The sequence below is a fragment of the Pinus tabuliformis genome, chromosome 6, assembly GCF_031772625.1.
Source record: "Pinus tabuliformis cultivar Carrire ecotype Pingquan chromosome 6, CPIR1, whole genome shotgun sequence".
Classification (NCBI taxonomy): Eukaryota; Viridiplantae; Streptophyta; class Pinopsida; order Pinales; family Pinaceae; genus Pinus; species Pinus tabuliformis.
Window position 1 is genome coordinate 824,984,514 of NC_142292.1, and position 20,790 is coordinate 825,005,303.

Sequence of the window (20,790 nt, forward strand, 5' to 3'; positions counted from 1 at the left end):
TTTTCTCCTTGAGAATGTCTACCCCCCCGCCTCTGAAATATCTTCCTCTTCCTCTTCAACCACCTCTTCCTCTTGAAGAATCTTGAGCAAGATGCTTTTCTTTATGAGCAAGGCACACAGCCTCTTCAGAAGATTCAGGGGTTGTGTTCTTTCCAAAAGCTTTCTCTCTTTCAACAAACTTTTTCACAAGAGAGTCAAAGGTGATATCTTTGAGATTTCCATTTGCTTGCAATGACTCAAGATAATTGGAGTAAGTAGAATAAATTGCCTTGAGAAAAGCGATAAGAGGAATATCCAATTCAACCTTAGTGGATTTGATATCATGCATTATAGACTTTTCTTTAGATGCAAGAGCAAGAGGATCATTATTTTGCAGTTCAAGAGTGAAGAGTTTAATCATGAGCTGAACAACTTCAAGTGTAGAGTGTGAGTCATAGAGTTCTTTCAGATTTTGTAAAGCTTCCAAGGCAGTTGAGAATGACGAAATATGGCGACTCACCTCTTCATTTACAGATGCTGCAATTAATGCATAAGCTTTGTTGTTCTTGTTTTCCCAAATGACGAGCTCTTTATCTGAGGTAGGTTGTTTTGGTTCATTGTCCTTGTCTCTGACACACACTCCTTTCCACAACTCATTGAAAATGAGGGTGTGTTTTATCATCCGGGACCACTCAGGATAGTTCTCTTTACCAGTGAGAACTATTCCCACGATGGATATGATTGAATGCATACTGTAACAAAAAATTTATGCTGCAAAACTTTTACTCTTAATGGGAAAAAAATAAGACGGGACAGCAAATTCAAATGTCAATTGGCATTCATCTGTACAGCATTAAAGTATATACTATATGGGTGAGACAGTCGAAATATGAGTGACTGTGTATATATATATGGCAGCCTAAATATACCATAAATATATATAAAAAACTGTACAGCGCTGGACACAAAGCTTTACAACGCATACAACAAGGTATATATCAGAGTTCCAACAACATTCCAGCAGCGTGATAGTGGCCCTTCACGTAGCACTCCCAACTTAAATTCACCGCAATGAACAATGCAACTCTCAATTTCCACGCATATCAACCCAATACCATGTGTATTCACCAATCCAATGCAGAAAATAGCCCATACAACCAACATTCAACAAGCACGAGCTTTCCAAACTTTAAACGATGGTCAATGCAAGTTAAATTGAAATGAAATCAATCCAAACTCACGCTCAATATTTAATACAATACACGTACTCAATGCACAGAGACTGTATTAACCAACCTCCAAAGGTTGAACGATATAGCACAAAATGCATGGACTCAGTGCTCAATTCAACCATTAGACTGCTCATGGACTTGGCCCAACACACCAACAGATAACGCATAAATGTTTTAACGCATATAATACAATAGAGAAAGTTGGGGCTTCGACAGTGACTGCTCGACTTGGAATATACAAAGACAGTGCTTTCAGTATTCAATGCATACAATCTAATATATGTCATGAACAGTTATGAACAACATTCAAATCGGAATATACAAAGACACCGCTTCATCAGATTTGAATATTCAATGCATACCATTTAATATTTGTCATTTAACAAAGGCCACCACCGTTCAAAACAGTATATAGCAGAGGTATATACCGACACAATAACTGGAGCAGCATTCCTCGTCGTTCCCAATCAGCTCGACCTCTTTCTTCTTTCAAGAAATCTTTGTGTAAACGCTCTGCCTCCAAGTAGCCAACTGCAGAATCCTCAAAAACTAGCAGACTGATGCGACGGTGGCCCTTTAGACCGTAGGCTTGTCTTGTCTTTATGGGTTTTGAATCCCCCTTTCAATGGACCAGCATACAACATAAGATTCAAAAAACTTTGACAGCAGCGTACAGTTCAAAAAATTTTGACACGCGCAGTTCTCAAGCTGCAAGGAACCTGATTCACGCATGGTTCTTTAACAGATGGTAGTGAATACACAGTGGCAGCGACTATGGAGGAGACAGAGAGCAGTAGATAGAAGGGAGTTACAACTATTTTTGGAGCTGGCTCTAATACCATGTCAGACCAGGCAGTGGCTCCTCAAGCAAAATTGATTTGTATCTCTTATTTCTTTAGGTAGGTCTTCATTATATACATGAGGGAGAGACTGTTCACTTCATCTCCCGATGACTGTTCATATTACCTATTTATTTATTTACATTATATTCACCCAATCCTGATGATTAGGTGTCAACAATATCCTAAAAGAGAGACTCCTAAAGTTGTAAAATCATCCATTATACAAGTTCATTTTTATTTTATATGCTATGTGCCCTTCATATTAATCATCATTTCCCTTGTAATTTTACCCCTTAAAACTCTTTAAAATCCCTTTATTAACGTTATCTTATATACTATGTGCCCTTCATATTAGTCATCATTTACTTGGTAGTTTTACCCCTTGGAACTCTTTAAAAGCCTTCGAACTTTTTAGAGAGAAGTGTTATATTTTTTTTATTATTAATTGTATTTATATAGATTAATTTGCTTATTTTAAAATAGAAATTTTAGAATTTTAATTTAATTATCAATAATTAAATGACAAATTTTTTATTATAAAATATCTACTAAAAGAGTTTTAGTAATAGTTAGAGTAGAGAGTTGATATTTATTTCAAAATTTGTCATTTTTACTTTTCAATTTAGTTAAGATAATGTAATAAAATATAAAATATATTCTAATGGTGAAACATTTAGGGTTTTTTTTATATGTAGTACTAATAAGTCATATTATTGGCTTATGGTATTGCAACAAAACCTATTTATAGTTTAAGAATCTCTATGATAAAGTGAGAGTAAATATTCATTATTAAAAATCGTGTTACATGTTTAAATGTATATATGTTTAACCCATATATTAATTATTTTTATAATTAATAATAATGATAATTTAAAATAAAGTTATAATTTAGTTAATTTTTATGATTTTTTTAATCTTGTCAATGTGATATGTACTATGTGATAAATGTTTTGATGTTTATTGATGTTTACTAGCCATTTTATTTGTCATTTTCAATTTATATATGTGTGTGTGTGTGTGTGTGTGTTGGGGGGTTTAGACATGTGATATTAAAAATCCATGGTATTAACCCATAATATTGTAACAAAATTTATTAACAAATTAAAAATCTCCACGACAAAATGGAGATGAATATCCATTATTAAAATAAAAGTATAAATTAATTAATTTTTTAATATTAATAATATGAAATATATTATAAAATAACTAATAGTCAATTAAATTTATCTCAGATAATTGAAAAAAGATAGATAAATCTTAACAATATTTAAGCCGGAAGGCGTTCCCTCTGAGATCAACTTCCTTAATTGCCACCGTGTACTTCTCTGAACCATTCGATCCTATGTTAGACGATTGAAAAGTTACAGACCGTTCGATCGATAATTGCATACCGTTTGATAAATAATTAGGATAAAAAAAAACGTTACAGATTCTTGTAATCGGTGAACAAAACGTTACAAATTACAGAGAATGCAGTTTAAAATTAGCAGCGATGGGGGTTTCAAGACAATAGCAGCCATCTTTCAGTGCACTTCAGTCCGGTGCATACACACAGAGGAAGAATTCACCGAGGAATTGCTGCTGAAACCCCTGCCAGACCGCAAAGTTTTGGCCCACTTCCACTTCACTAACAGCTTGCCTCTCCCGAAGATCCATGACCGTCACCACAAGCTTTTTCCCAAAGCCATTTACCAGCTGGTAAGTACACGATGCCATTTCTGGGTGCCAAGTTTGAAAGATTTGTAAATGAAACACTTCAGAAAAATTGAAATCATTTGAGAGCATGGTATTGTTCGAGCTAAATTATTGTCCATGCAGTGATGCGATACAACAGAGAAAAAAATTTAGTGATTTTGCTTTAAAGAACTTTTATTTTTTTGAGAGGATGTTGATTCTTGCCCTAAACCAGACATGGCAGTCAGAGCATGTAAGGATTTATTTTTGTTATTTTAATTTTTCCTGTAAGTTTTAGGTCTAAATTTGAAAATGTTATTTTTCCCTGTTTAATTTTGTTATTGTCCTCTGCTTTATGGTGTTTGTGCGGATATTGCAGTGCAAGTTTCAGATGTCCCCAGTTTCGATGGCTTAACAGAGCCTGGTGGAATAAATTACACACAGCAGCATACTCAGACATTAATCGATCGTTTGTGGGATGGTAAGTCTTAATTTTCATGGATTTTTACCGCCAGGTTCCCTCAAGCTCAGGCCGAACCGCTGATTGAAGAGCTGAATTTGACTCCGGGAATCGCAGAACCGGAAGAGGAATACGACGTCGGCCCTCGTTTGGTTGAAAGGAGTCTCAATTTGGATATTAATGGGGACTCGGAAAAGAACGCCAGTCTAGAAGAACTCGGTCATCATGTCGGATATTTTCGCATCGAACACTCGCACGCTGCGAAGTAAGTGTAAGGAAGATTTTTGAGAAACTATATAGAGGCATTTATTTAGATTGGGTCTGTGAGGAAAACGATTAAATAATTAATCGATATAATGGTTTCGTAGTTTTTTTTTTAATCGAAGAAATTTGTTTGGAGCAGCTCTGCTCTGAAGTCTATAAAGTCGTCTTCTGGATATAAGACAAAACTCGTAGGGACCAAACCTGGTCACCTAACTATCCATCTTTAGAACCAGAACACATCCATCTTTAGAACTATAATGTTTTGGTAGTTTAAAATACCATTAATGTAAACTTTGTTTATTGGATAAAATTTGGGGAAAATCTTGGGTTTAATCGAATTCGAAAGGCGCAAAGGTCTGGTGTTCTGTAACGGCGTTGATGGACGTTAGATAATGAACAAAATAATTATTAGCTTCATTATGTGTCTGATAGATCCCTTTAGGTCGTTGCTTAGCTGGGATTATGCGAGTGTTCTTTTCTTTTTGTTTCTTTAAATATTCTCTTCAATTTAAATCTGTTCAATTCGACTCTACCTTTTATAATATGTTTATCAAATATTCCCAACTTGATGTGCTGAAATGGGATAAAAAAAGGGGTGCATTGAGTGATGTTCACGGTATTGATTGCTGGTTGAAACCAGAGTATGAGTCGCATAGCATATCATTAGATCCATGGTTTCACTGGGTAATCAGGATTTTCTGTAAGGCCATTCGTTCCAAGAGTGCTCTGGCTCAAACACAATTAACATTTCCAAGATTTCCAATCTGCTTATCCCAAGACTGCTCTGGCTCAAAACACAATTAACATTTCCATTCTACTTATCCTAATTAATGCCAAGTTCATGTCCACTTTGGTGTCAAATATACGCTCCTATCCACTGAACAAGAATGCGTTTATTGGGAATTAACTTTTACCCATTTTATTATAGCTTTTCAGGAGTAGCCTTGGCACTCTTACAGGAAAACATCATACACCATACAGACTTTTGATTATTACTCCTTGGTTCTGCCTTATTTCCGGGCACCAATCTGGCAATCATCGGGATTCTGCATGGTGTTTAAGGATTTCTCTTCTGCAACATATTATTTTTCTGATTGTGCTTTGAGTTTCATTGATATATTTTTCTGATTGTGCTTCTGAGTTTTATTGATATTTTGTTTTGATAATTCCTGAATATTAATATAATCATGGGTATCCTATTCATGAGACTGAAACTTAAACCAAAGAAGTGCTGTAGTAAAACTGTCTGCCGACATGCATGCTTTATGAAGTACAAAAATGAAGGTAAACGTCTTCTCAAGCAACCTTTTCTCTCACAAAGTGATGCTAAATGTCTATGTGCTTTTGCATCAACACGGCCTAAGTATTTATATATATCAGCTGCTTGCAACCTCAACCTCAATGGAGATAGGGATAATGTCTAAAGCTAATTGCTTTTAAGATGATTCTCTCCACGAAAAAGCCATTGTAGAGGTATGTTATCCCTATTTCCAAAATTTCTCATGAGAAGAGAATTTTTATCGTTCTGATTTTTTATGTGCTTACCCAGTTGTGGTTGTTCATTTGATTCTGTGCAAATCTATTTTAATATTGAATAGCTGACGTGAGCTTGCCCCTTATAGCTTTACGTTATGCAAGTTATGCAACTTATCTAGGCAAGTAGATACATTATACATGTGAGGCTTCATACCGTGAGTAAACTGACCCGCTTAATTCTTACCCAGTTGTGGCTGTTTATTTCATCCTGGATACCATCCTTTTTTATTGAATAGGCTATGTGAGCTTGCCCCTTTATTTATGGTTTTCGATGCATGAACTTTTCAAGATATCAGTGACAACTTTTCAAGATATCAGTGACAAGGGATGCATGTTTTTATTCCTACATCTTTCCTCACTACCTATAGTTTAGAAATAACATTGCTAGAATGGAAACGATCATGTAGAGTGCATCTAAAGAATAATCCTCTATCCTGTAGTCAGCAAAGTAGAAAAATGTGAAAAACGCTCTTTGCAATGAGAAAATGCATTTCAATGTGTGGGTGAGAGAGAGCTCGAGGTAGGGAAGTATTTACTGTTAATTGAATTTAAGTATTTATATCCTTTTCTTTCCTAAAGCAGAAGGCATTAGAAGGCATTAATTGAGTGAACTAGCAACAGGTTTGTGACAAATGGTTACACTGACACATTTGTTATGTCTAGGATGTTCTACTTCTTCTTCGAGTCACGGGGAAGCAAAGCGGATGACCCTGTTGTTCTTTGGATGACTGGAGGCCCTGGTTGTAGCAGTGAATTGGCTGTCTTCTATGAAAATGGGCCTTTCAAGATTACAGACAATTTAACTCTGGTCTGGAATGAGTATGGATGGGACAAGGTATTCTGTCTTTTGTGTTAGTTTCAAGTGTTTTTTGTTATTTTTTTAATGTTTGAGATAGTATTACAAGTTTTAAACGTTTTTGTGCACAAGATCGATTCCATTTCCAGCCCTATTCCTGAATATAAGATTGGATCCACTTGAGTATTTTATCTGCCAATCATGGTTTCTTACAGGTTAATGAGTAGAACATATTTTGATGTATTTGAAATTTATCTTAAAATAATGCTTTGATTAGTGGTTAAAAAGAGTATGGCATTTCTGCATTGTTTGATTTTTTTGCTTATGGGGTACTGTGTTATATTTGCACTAGGTAATCATGATAGAGGAAAACTTTAGAAATTTGTCATATATTTGAAATTTGAAGTCTCAACGGATAGTCTTAGCAGAGGAAACCACAATTTAATTCATTGAGAATGCCTAGGGCAAGCATTCAAGAGACTATTTTAGATTTTATTTAATTTACAATCTGTGAAATCTATGGTCAAAGAAATAATCATGTTAATGGGAAAAGAGAAAAATTGAAAAACACTTCTTAGCCAACCCACTGATTTTTGCTACTATTAATGTCATGAATGTGAATGGACTCAAAGGCTGGTTTGATAGAGAAACTGCCATTTAGAACACGATAGAACTTATGACAGTATTGACTTGCAATTTGCGCAAGCAGTTACCAGTGATCGAATTAGTCATGGCTTTCAATCTCTCCATATTGATTATGTGATTCATCAAGTTTTAGTTTTTGCCTTCTTGAAAATGGACTATTATGAGTATGGTTCACTATTCTATTAAATTTGAAAATTTGCATTTGAAAATGCGGTGTTTGACGTTTTAGAAATCTGGTTACTGTAGATTCTAGACATGTGTGTTTCAAGGTATTATGCTATTATGTTTGTAACTTTGTAGGATATATTCATGGGAAATTCTCCTGCATACTGATGCAGATATTGTGCGTCTAATAACCATCTCGGGGTTCCTAATGAATGACCTTAATATAAGACACTGACAAAATGTGTCACGGTACCAAACAGAGACACTTTTGAGTAGGGTATTGGGCCTAAGTCTCTTGATGCTTGCTATTATAAGATTCTTGTAATGCATTTCATTGTTGAGAGTTTCAATGGAAACATGCGGATTATATATGAAGATTGAAGGATAAGACATTGGCAGAATGTGTCATGGTTCCAAAGAGAGACACTTTCGACTTCGGTATTGGGTCTAAGTCTCTTGATTGCTTGATATAAGATTCTTGTAATGCATGTTATTGTGGGGAGTTTCAATGGAAACACGCGGATTATAAATGAAGATTGCAGCCAAAAAGCAATGCTAGCTATGATAAATTTATAATATATAACCAGGGGAAAATTAGGTGCAGAAAACTTACTTCAAAATCAATGGCTAAATTTGTTTGAAATTTTGAATGCAGAGGTTTTGTAACTAAGCACGGTTGGCTTTTTAATTATCCCGAAGGAGGGAAGAAGTCACATTTCTCATGCTTTAAAAACCTAATATAGTGAGGTCAAGGTTGATGTATCTGGTCCTGCAGAATGGGATTGTGCTGTGAATGGCTCAAATGATACTGGCCTGGGAATGACATATTGTGCACCATGCTTTTTAGATATTTTGTTAAACCGCATCATAGATATGTACTTTTCTGAATTGTATAATATCTGGATTTCTGTCCTATTATCACTCATTGATGATGAATGTAGTGGTTCACCTAAAGTCTGAACTGTTTTGTATGATCACCGTGTTTCTATGTTATTTTGTATAAATTATTTGTTATAACTATTTTCAATTTATGTACCCTTTCGTATAACTTGAAAAGGATCATTTTGTGTTGTGAAGACTCAAGATCTTGAATATAATATGTTGGTGACTTGGCAGGCATCAAATATCATTTTTGTGGATCAACCTACTGGAACCGGATTTAGTTACAGCACTGATGTACTGTTGAAATCTAATTTCAACGCAGCTGCCAGAAACCGGTCAGCTAATCCGCCGGAAAGCTCTCGGGTTGATTTCAGGCAGAAGGAATAATCCGGCAAGGAGCTCCGATACAATTTGGAGCTGACACGTGGTTCAGCCCTGACGTAACGCAACGTCATTTTCTCGGAGGTTAACGTTCAGCACTTGTTGGCCTTCCGATATCATTTTCGCCGTTCGATCTGCTCCACTCCTTTCAACCGTTGATTGCCCAAACCTGCATACGAACATACATTAATGCTATTGCGTGGAGTAAAGTAAAAGCATGGTTGACCACAGTAAAATAATTATGGAATTAATTGTTACCGTAGAAGTATTGGTAAGGGTTTAAATTTTAATGTTTTTTTTATATATCGGGGGTATGGGCGTATATGCTTATTACATAAATTTTGTATGGGATATGTGTATGTAATTTTTTTTAAGTGTTGACCATTTTGAGAAACGTGCGGCAGTAAAAAACCAATAGGCTGTAATGTTTTAGATATATGTTGGCCATCAAAAGAAACTGTGGAGCAGCGAAAACCATGTGTGGTATGTATTGAACACACAGCAGTGTGTAAAAAGACAAGAACCAGGTGATGTAATTTTTGGAGTAACGAAAAACCATGTGTGGTTTTTTGCACAGAAGTGCATAAAGAAAATGTTGCAGTGAATTTTGTAAGCCTGTGTAATTTTGTTTTTCAAAGCAGTAAACTTATGTAAATCTTTTTATTACAGCAGTAAGTTGTTTTTCACACCAGTGAATATAAAAAGGATTTTACAGTGGTAAATCTTTGTATCAGGTTTTAATGAATAAAATCTTTTATGGTGGTGAAATACTCTGTCTCTCTGTGATTTTTTTTAAGTCTTCTTCTGCACAAAAGATCCTGGAAGGGTAGAAACAGAGCATTGCCTCTGTGTGTTTGTTTATTTGGTTTTTGGTATTTTCCCACCGCAAAAATACCCAACAGTGGTATCAGAGCAGGCTTAGGCTCTTTGAAGGAGACAAAGAAGCTGAAGGGAGAAGGTTGTTGCTGCAGCAAAACTTCTCAGGCAGACAGAAGACAGTCAACAAAAGATTCAGGTATTCCAAAAAGTTTTTTTTGTGTTGCTGAAGAAGCAGTGATTTGTTTTAAACACACAGTCAAGGATTTAGAGGCATAGATCAGAATACAAGGAATGGCCAGCACAAGCACTGGTATGGGTTTGTTTAACACCCAGCTCCCACAGTTTAATGGGAAAAACTATGACTACTGGGCAATAACCATGACAGCCCTGTTTGCCTCTCAAGACTTATGGGAAATAGTTGAGGAAGGTTTTGAAGAACCAGCAGATGAAACTGAGTTCAATGCACTAACTCAGGGAGAGAGAGATCAGCTGAAGAGCAATAGAAAGAAGGATTCAAAAGCCCGTATGTTGTTGTATCTAGCAGTAGACCAGAGTGTGTTTCCAAGGTTAGCAGCAGCTAAGACAGCAAATGAAGCATGGCAAACCCTCAAGACAGCTTATCAAGGCATGGAGAGAGTGAAGACAGCAAAACTACAATTGCTGAGAAAGGACTTTGAGAATCTGTGCATGAAGGAGTCAGATAACATTGACTCATTCTTCACTCATGTGATTGGTGTAATCACACAAATGAGAACTCATGGAGAAACTATTGAAGATAGAAGGATTGTGGAGAAAATATTGAGGGTCTTACCCTCAAAGTTTGATGCCATAGTCACCACCATCGAAGAGACAAAGGATCTCTCAAGTTATTCAGTTGATGAGCTACATGCATCACTGATAACACATGAGCAGAGGTTGAGTAGGAATGAAAACTCATCTCTTGAGCAAGCCTTCAAGACCTAGATGTCCTTTGGAAGAGGAAGAGGTCAAGGAAGAGGAAACCGAAGAGGAAGAGGCAGAAGCCAGAACAGAGGTGGAAGGAACAGCCCATCAAATGCACAAGGAAGAGGCAGCAATCCAAATCAGAACCAAGGCCAAGGCAGTAGCCAACAAAGAGAACAGTATCATGCTCAAGGACAGAGGTATGATAAATCTAATGTTCAATGCTATTATTGCAAAAAGTATGGACATTATGCTAGTGATTGTAGAAAGAAACAGCACGATATGAACAACAGACAAAATGCAAATGTTACAAGAGAAAACAACAGTCAAAATAATGTCCTGTTAGCTTGTAACATGGCTGAAACACATAGTGAAGACATATGGTTTTTAGACTCAGGTTGCAGCAACCATATGACAGGAAACATTGCCCTCTTCTCAGCCTTAAATCAAAACTTGAAATCAGAAGTCACACTAGGAACTGATAGCAAAGTCTCTGTTATGGGAAAAGGAGAGGTAAAAATATTTACAAAACAAGGAGAAAAGAAAACCATAGCAGATGTCTACTATGTCCCCGGAATGAGATGTAACCTATTGAGTGTTGGACAGCTTATCCAAAAGGGCTACAATGTTTACTTTGTAAATGATGTGTGCACCATCATGGACATACCACCCAGCAAAAGATGCATTGCTGAAGTGAAGATGACAAGGAACAGGATGTTCCCTCTCCGGATCAGGGCAGACTTGAAGAACAAGAAGGAAATTGCAGCAGTCACCCAAGAGGCCTTCCAAAGCGTGCCAAAGGATGAGAACTGGTTATGGCACTTGAGATTCGGGCATCTAAATTTTGGAGGTCTAAATTTGTTGAGCAGAAAAGGAATGGTAAAGGGATTACCATTGATAGAGAAACCGGACAGCCTATGTGAAGGCTGCATTTTGGGAAAACAACATAGAGAAAGTTTTCCATCAGGGAAGAGCATAAGGGCAAAGACACCCTTAGAGATTATCCACTCAGATTTGTGTGGACCAATGCAAGCTCCATCATTAGCTGGCAGCCTATATTTCTTGACATTCATTGATGATTTTACAAGAAAGACTTGGATATATTTCCTTAAAAACAAAAGTGAAGTGTTTGAGAAATTCCAAAACTTCAAAGCACTTGTGGAGAACCAAAGCGGGCTGCACATAAAAGTATTGAGAACTGATAGAGGAGGTGAGTATATCTCAAATGAATTCCTAAAGTTTTGTAGAGAAAATGGAATACATAAACAGTTCACAACTCGGTACACCCCACAGCAAAATGGAGTTGCTGAAAGGAAGAACAGAACCATCATGGAGATGGCAAGGAGCATGTTGAAGGCAAAGCATTTGCCAAATGAGTATTGGGCTGAAGCTGTACATTGTGCAGTTTATATATTGAACAGGTGTCCTACAAAAGCAGTCATGAACAAAGTGCCAGAAGAGGCATGGAGTGGGAGAAAGCAAGGAGTCACCCACATGAGAGTTTTTGGGTGTGTGACCTATGCACACATTCCAGATCAGCTAAGGAGGAAGTTGGACAGCAAAGGGGAGAAATGTTTATTCATTGGATACAGTGAGGAATCCAAAGCCTACAAGTTGTATATTCCATCTAGCAAGAAGTTTTTTGTGAGCAGAGATGTTCAATTCATTGAAGAGGAAGCTTGGGATGGAAGCATAGAGAAAACAGTGAATGTCAAGAACTGTTTGTCTCATGATGAAGATGAAGAGGAGGTGGCTGAAATACATCCCCAAACAGCAGCGCCAACACAAGGACAGCAAGGGACACCATTGAGGATCAATGAGAGTGCTTCTCCAAGCACACCACAAGGAGGAAATTCAAGTGCATCTTCAAGCACTTGCACACCAAGTGAAAGAGGTAAGAAATTTAGAAATCTAAGTGACATTTATGATGAAGGAATGAATTCCTTATTTGCCTTGTATTGTCATGTTGATGATCCTATTCATTTTGAAGAAGCTATTAAAGATAGGAAATGGATAGAAGCTATGGATGAAGAAATGAATGCTATAGAGAGAAACAAAACATGGGATTTGGTTGAGCTACCAAAAGGCAAAGAAGTCATTGGTGTAAAATGGGTCTACAAGACCAAGAGCAATGCTGAAGGCAAGATAGAAAGGCACAAGGCAAGGCTGGTTGTCAAAGGGTACAAGCAGCAATATGGAAGAGATTATGAGGAGACTTTCGCACCGGTTGCAAGAATGGAAACCGTGAGAGCAGTGCTGTCCATAGCAGCACAAAACAAATGGAAAGTCTACCAAATGGATGTGAAATCAGCATTCCTAAATGGAGTGTTAATGGAAGAGGTTTATGTGGAACAACCTCTCGGATATGAGAAGAAAGGAGAAGAGCACAAAGTGTGCAGATTGAAGAAAGCTCTTTATGGGCTGAAGCAAGCGCCAAGAGCATGGTACAGCAGGATAGATTCATATCTATTGGATAATGAATTTGACAAATGTGAAGGAGAACCCACAGTCTACATCAAAGAAAAGGATGGTAAGATTTTGATTGTGGTCTTATATGTTGATGATGTTATTTTCACAGGTAATGATGATCAGCTCATTAAGAATTTTAAATCAGTCATGAAGGATGAATTTGAAATGACTGATATGGGTTTCTTGAGATACTTCTTAGGCATAGAAGTAGAGAAAAATGAAAAAGGAATTTTTATATCTCAAGCAAGATATGTAAATCAAATTTTGAGCAGATTTAAGATGGAAGAATGCAAGGCAGCAATCACTCCCACAGTGATGGGATTAAAGCTCAGCAGAGAGGACAGCAGCAAGGATTTTGATCCTAGTTTGTATAAAAGCATTGTGGGCAGCCTTATGTATTTAACAGCAACTAGGCCTGATTTAATGTATGCTTTTAGTTTAATTTCCAGGTTCATGGAGAGGCCAAAGGAGGCACATTGGCAGGCAGCAAAGAGAATTTTGAGGTATGTCAAAGGTACCAAAATGTTTGGAATTCTATATCATGCCTCAGAACATTCAGATTTGGTTGGGTACACAGATAGCGATTGGGCTGGAAGTGTAGATGATCGAAAGAGCACTTCCGGTTATGTATTTCATATGGGTTCAGGAGCCATTTCATGGGCTTCTAAGAAGCAGTCCATTGTAGCATTGTCTACAGCAGAGGCTGAATATGTGGCAGCTACAGCAGCAGCATGTCAAGCAGTGTGGATGAGAAGAATGTTGAGAAGCTTAGGCCAAGAGCAGGCAAAAGCGACAATGATTTTTTGTGACAATAGCTCAACTATTGCATTGTCAAAGAATTCAGTGTTTCATAAGAGAACGAAACACATTGATACCAGGTTTCACTACATCAGAGAATTGGTGAACAATGAAGAAATTGTCCTAGAACATTGCAGGACTCAAGAACAGGTAGCAGACATCTTGACAAAGCCATTGGATCAGAAAAGCTTTGAATTTTTGAGAAAGTATCTCGGTATGACCGAATGCCCAGCTGTTGAAATTAAAGGGGAGTGTTGAAATCTAATTTCAACGCAGCTGCCAGAAACCGGTCAGCTAATCCGCCGGAAAGCTCTCGGGTTGATTTCAGGCAGAAGGAATAATCCGGCAAGGAGCTCCGATACAATTTGGAGCTGACACGTGGTTCAGCCCTGACGTAACGCAACGTCATTTTCTCGGAGGTTAACGTTCAGCATTTGTTGGTCTTCCGATATCATTTTCGCCGTTCGATCTGCTCCACTCCTTTCAACCGTTGATTGCCCAAACCTGCATACGAACATACATTAATGCTATTGCGTGGAGTAAAGTAAAAGCATGGTTGACCGCAGTAAAATAATTATGGAATTAATTGTTACCGTAGAAGTATTGGTAAGGGTTTAAATTTTAATGTTTTTTTTATATATCGGGGGTATGGGCGTATATGCTTATTACATAAATTTTGTATGGGATATGTGTATGTAATTTTTTTTAAGTGTTGACCATTTTGAGAAACGTGCGGCAGTAAAAAACCAATAGGCTGTAATGTTTTAGATATATGTTGGCCATCAAAAGAAACTGTGGAGCAGCGAAAACCATGTGTGGTATGTATTGAACACACAGCAGTGTGTAAAAAGACAAGAACCAGGTGATGTAATTTTTGGAGTAACGAAAAACCATGTGTGGTTTTTTGCACAGAAGTGCATAAAGAAAATGTTGCAGTGAATTTTGTAAGCCTGTGTAATTTTGTTTTTCACAGCAGTAAACTTATGTAAATCTTTTTATTACAGCAGTAAGTTGTTTTTCACACCAGTGAATATAAAAAGGATTTTACAGTGGTAAATCTTTGTATCAGGTTTTAATGAATAAAATCTTTTATGGTGGTGAAATACTCTGTCTCTCTGTGATTTTTTTTAAGTCTTCTTCTGCACAAAAGATCCTGGAAGGGTAGAAACAGAGCATTGCCTCTGTGTGTTTGTTTATTTGGTTTTTGGTATTTTCCCACCGCAAAAATACCCAACATGTACGTGACCTCCGTTACGATGAGAAGGGTGTTAGTAATGATATGTATGACTTTTTACAGGTATGTTTCATTTCTTCCACAAATGATGTATTTGATAAGTACTTAGTGTAGAGTTGGAAAATGGTTTTTTCCCAATTAGCTGTTTAACCATTTTGTGGATGGCCCATGTACAAGTTCAAAAATTTCAGTTTGTAAGTAAAAAAAACTTGTAGTTGTTTGTCAACGAATGCAGATATTTTAATGAGTTTTGTACAAACTTGTAGTTGCTTGTCAACGAATGCAGACTTCTGACTTTAATAAGTTTTACCGATATCTGCTAGGCATTTTTTGAAAAACACCCAGAGTATGCAAAGAATGACTTCTTTATCACCGGAGAGTCATATGCTGGACACTACATTCCGGCAGTTACAAGCAGGGTCCACCAAGGAAACAAAGACAATGAGGGTCTTCCAATAAATTTGAAGGTATAGCGTGTCACATTATTTTGCTTTGTTGCGATTTATTTTTGTGTTATCTGGCTTATCACATTTGTGCTCGTCTATATGGAGGTCAAAGAGACAACTATAATTGATGGGCATGTGTATCCATTCTATTTTTACGCCGTAAGGCGTTCCCTCTGAGATCAACTTCCTTAATTGCCACCTTGTACTTCTCTGAACCATTCGATCCTATGTTAGACGATTGAAAAGTTACAGACCGTTCGATCCATAATTGCATACCGATAAATAATTAGGATAAAAAAAAACGTTACAGATTCTTGTAATCGGTGAACAAAACGTTACAAATTACAGAGAATGCAGTTTAAAGTTAGCAGCGATGGGGGTTTCAAGACAATAGCAGCCATCTTTCAGTGCACTTCAGTACGGTGCATACACACAGAGGAAGAATTCACGGAGGAATTGCTGTTGAAACCCTGCCAGACCGCAAAGTTTTGGCCCACTTCCACTTCACTAACAGCTTGCCTCTCACGAAGATCTATGGCCGCCACCACAAGCTTTTTCCCAAAGCCATTTACCAGCTGGTAAGTACACGATGCCATTTCTCGGTGCCAAGTTTGAAAGATTTGTAAATGAAACACTTCAGAAAAATTGAAATCATTTGAGAGCATGGTATTGTTTGAGCTAAATTATTGTCCATGCAGTGATGCGATACAACAGAGAAAAAAATTGATGAAACCCAGGCCGCTCCCAGGATCCAACTACCAGGATCGTTCTCTGGTCATGCATATAAAGCTTGATTCATGGCTTGTAATCTCATGATTACACAACAAACCGAGCTTGTTTGTCATACCAGCTATAAAACCCATAATTGTTAACTCGCAGCGCCATGGAACCCATACTTTATAACCTACGGCATTCTTCTCCAATTCTTAACAGAAACATACAATATGTCATGCGCATACCCACTTACTACATCCATAAGAATTCTTTGGTACCGCGCCGGTTAAGATCTGGCTTATAAACAAAAGCTCAAGGTATATTTATATTGCCTTTATGTTAAACAAAATATGGGCATCGGAACACAGGTATTGCTTACCATCTATAATGCGTATATACACTTCTGTTCCCGCACACAATTTCGGTCAACGCATATAGGTAATTCGCCCGCAGTTCGGGTAGCTCAACCCACGGCTGTCTGCATACACTTTTCCCACTGGTTATATGTTCGCCAAGTTCTCCACTTATGCCATCCTTCCACCGTTCTCTGCCTTTAATGGATACGACGGGCCTTCAAAGGTCAACACAGATGCGTTGATTGCAATCTCTACCAGCATTATATAACGGCGCTGCAAGGATTGATTATGATGGACATACGCCTCTGCAATCATAAAATCTAACCGCAAGTATACGAATATTCAAAAGGAATTTAAACATGAAATACGCAGAGAATATATTTCCCTTACGCCACACGTTGTATGTTATCACACCAATTACCACACACTGGCTCGGTGATGATTCAACTATGGACTCGAATGTCGTTGTTAACGCAGAGGATAACAATTATAACCTCCAGATTCGCATAGATATATTACCAACACGGAACTTATTCCGATTAATAAATATATTCACGCCAAGGCTATGATTCAATGCTGATGGCTGTAGATATATACGCCCTCCATACAGTGCGCCAGTGAATATACCACTCAGAGCGCAGGCACAACACACGTCCTCAGCAATTAACTGTGCATACACAGCATTAGAATTTGCTGTCCGCCGCTACTTAATGAAACTACAAGCGCCACCGCAAAATAAGAATCAAAGCACCAGTTACGCCATCAACCATTAGTCTCTTTTCCGTTAAGGGCGCAGATCTTCACGGAATAATCACTGTGTACATTCACCTAATTTAACTGTTGAGACCGGTCAGCATCTATTCGTTCAAGCAATCGATCAACATATGAGCATATAAACCACAGTTGCGCATTAAAATTAGGATCCATCAGCACACATTGATTTCAACATTGTATAAACACAAATTTCACAATCATGTCCATGCAAATCATACTTATATTCACATAAAACAAATATTCACAAGAGCTACATTCATGGCCAGATATGCAAATGCATGGCCCTTTTACAATCAACCTCTCTCACAAACTCTAATGTCTTTTTCTCACAAAAAGCCCTCCTATTTATACAATTTAAAAAAAAACATTTAATTAAATGCTCAATCTCTTAAAATCCTCAACAAACCCCTAAATTTCTCAACATCCCTGAAGGATAGGTTAGGTTAAAGATATTTACATAAATCCTCACCTTCTCCTATTTAATTCAAATTAATTAATAAAATATTAAAAATCATCACACCCCATATTTACAAATTAATATTATCACACCCCATATTTACAAATGGAGAAAAAGGTCTTGATGCTCCTGCATCAAAAATTTAGTGATTTTGCTTTAAAGAACTTTTATTTTTTTGAGAGGATCTTGATTCTAACTGGTAAATTTATTATAATTTTATTATCTAACTAATTTAAAGAGTTGTTTTTTGAGATTAAAAAAAAAATCTCATAAAAATTTATTGAAATCACAAAAAATCACAAATACTCAAATTTTTTATTAAAATTACACATTTCTAAAATTTTCCAAAATACCAAACCCTTGTAAAATCCAAAAAAAACAATTGAAATAACACAACTCAAAATTTGTATACAGATTTTTTTTCGTCAAATTTGAATTTCTTATATTTACGCCGTAAGGCATTCCCTCTGAGAAAGACATCCCTAAAAATCCCTGTTCCTGTTCCTCTATGTGGAAGATGATGTAAAGTGATAGCGTTAAACTTGCAAACAATAGTGGGTAGGTAAATACCTTGTATACAGGGCCAAAGCCTCCCTCTCCAAGCTTCATGTTTTCATGAAAATTATCCGTTGCTTCTGTGAGTGCTTCTAAGGTGAAAATAATTTGCTCATGTTCGATTAGTGTCGATTCTGGATCATTAACATGTTTTTCTACATAGAAAAAGAAGAGTCAAATAAGAATCTAATTTCATTAGATAACATAAATATGAATGGGTTGTGTTAAAGAGATGCCTGGTTATAGATTCAATTTTATTTCTACATTCTTGCTCATGTTCTGAGCTTGTGATGTTACTTCTAGCAACTATGATGGATCTCACATAAAATTTTCTGTCAAGCTGTTTTTCTAGAAACAAGTTATAGCAACACCGTCCATGCTTTTCAACAGATTGTGCGCCAAGAGGGCATCCATGCCCTCTTCAGAGGAGTAACAGCTAATATTATGTTAAGAGTAGTAAGGGCTGGGTTCTTGCACTATATGATCAGCTTCAGTGACTAGTTCTGAGTAAGTCGAACAAGTCAATATTGATATGTAGCGGATGCATGGACAGTGTTTGACAAAATGCCTGAACGGGATGTGGTGTCATGGAATACTATGATTGTTGGATATACTAAAAATGGGTATTGTTAGGAGGCATTAAGGCTTTATGGCTGGATGCAATGGACAGCTATAGAGGCGGATCATGTTACCTTTTCCAGTGTACTTGGTGCGTGTGCTGGCCTGGAAGCTCCGCAGCAAGGAAACGAGGTGCATGGCCATTTAATTAGAAATGGGTTTGACCTAGAGAACCCCATAGGGAATGCTCTTCTTACTATGTTATGAATGTCCTAGCTTCTACGCATGTTTCATTCCCTACATTAGTGTTCCTTGGCCTTGATTTATAGTATATTGGAAAAGGTTATGAGATATTTTACAATCTTAAGCCCAATGCACGCCTTCTCATGTAACAATCACATTGTCCAAGATAATTCAGTTTGTCAGATAAATTTTGTATCTTTTGGGTGAATTATGTTAGGGCAGTTAGAACCTGCCATGCATATCTTCTCTTGAAATCTTCTACACATAACCTTAAATAATTATGCTCGAAATACCATCTATATCAATGAACTATGATCACATGACGTGTCACCATTGGCATACCACCCAACAACACTACATTATGCAAATTTCTAGCAATACTATACTCAATGTAACCCCTATTCAACATTTTTTGTAAAATTATGGCCGATATGAAGAAATGAATCAGGTAGAAATTCAATCTGTCTTATGAAAATGTCACTAACTATCCAGGTATGTTTTTGCTATGTATGCACCCTAGATTAGACATCAAATATTTTACTAATCCCCTCTGCTTTTGCATTTTTCCATTTTTCTCTATCAAACATATGCTTGTCACAAAAGGCAAGTAATTGCTTATGCTTACAGTCACACTATTTTTTATGAGACGGTTTGCAATTAGCATTACAATAATCAGTGCAAGAACAAAGTCCATTCGAGAAACAATGGAAACAATTTGCATCTCCCACAACAATTCGCTTCCCGGTGATCATCAGAATGAGCTTTGTGGCATTGTGGCAACGCCCTGAAACGCGAAGGTTCTTGGTAATATGAATAGATGATCTAGCCATTTGTTGATGATGAAAAATAAACACCGGTAAAGAAACAAAATTGCATAAAAAATTGACTTCTTTCTTCTATGTTGTTGTTTCTTATGTCATTTGCATAAAATTTTGACTTCTTTCTTCTATGTTGTTGTTTTTTATATCATTGCCTTACGGCGTTTCCTTTGCAACATGTGGTGCAAATGCTAGTTTATAACACAATGGATATTGATAATATTAACCGTAAATTATATCACACTAATAAATATAACAATATATAAATTTACTGAAAATTATAACATTCTCGGATAATCTTTATTGAAAATTAAAAAATAAAATGAGTAACCCTTTATTTTGATAATTCCAAAGTACCATGGAAATATAATGGAAATTCCACAGCTTGAGTTTTAACATTCGAGTGAATAACCCTAACCCGGATCTTTTTGACGATAACCTTAACGCGCCTTATTGCTTTTCAAAAAAATAACCCTACCGCGCGTTGAATGAAAACTCCACATCCTTACGGCATATGGGGCAGGTCCGATGTCTCCTCATCCACGAGGATATACAACGGTAATGGAACACATGAACGCATGGCAGCTGCGTGGCCCGCGTCGCGGGTTCGAAATTCTGTAAGCAAACAGTGCAACAGAGCTGCCCGGTCACCGCCACTGAAGGGCACCTCGCTAGCGTCATGGCCCCCGAACTGGGCCTCACGCACCAGACATACAGACCGATTACTCGACATCTCAATGCCCGGAACCAC

At 37.1% G+C, this 20,790-nt stretch overlaps 2 protein-coding genes across 2 annotated transcripts; both read left to right on the forward strand.

The window, feature by feature from the left end:
• The first annotated feature begins 3,454 nt into the window (after positions 1–3,454).
• On the forward strand, positions 3,455–8,877 carry LOC149261369 (serine carboxypeptidase-like). The gene is made up of 6 exons (XM_089381684.1): positions 3,455–3,751; positions 3,872–3,980; positions 4,107–4,208; positions 4,305–4,452; positions 6,651–6,822; positions 8,710–8,877. Exons 2-6 carry the CDS (start codon positions 3,965–3,967, stop codon positions 8,860–8,862), a joined length of 591 nt encoding a protein of 196 aa, XP_089237810.1. The 5' UTR covers positions 3,455–3,751; positions 3,872–3,964; the 3' UTR covers positions 8,863–8,877.
• Positions 8,878–15,128: 6,251 nt separating this feature from the next.
• LOC149261370 (putative serine carboxypeptidase-like 54) lies at positions 15,129–16,497 on the forward strand. Its single transcript, XM_089381689.1, has 2 exons — positions 15,129–15,181; positions 15,442–16,497. The coding sequence occupies exons 1-2, from the start codon at positions 15,164–15,166 to the stop codon at positions 15,589–15,591; spliced, it is 168 nt and encodes a 55-aa protein (XP_089237815.1). The 5' UTR covers positions 15,129–15,163; the 3' UTR covers positions 15,592–16,497.
• The last annotated feature ends 4,293 nt before the right edge of the window (positions 16,498–20,790 follow it).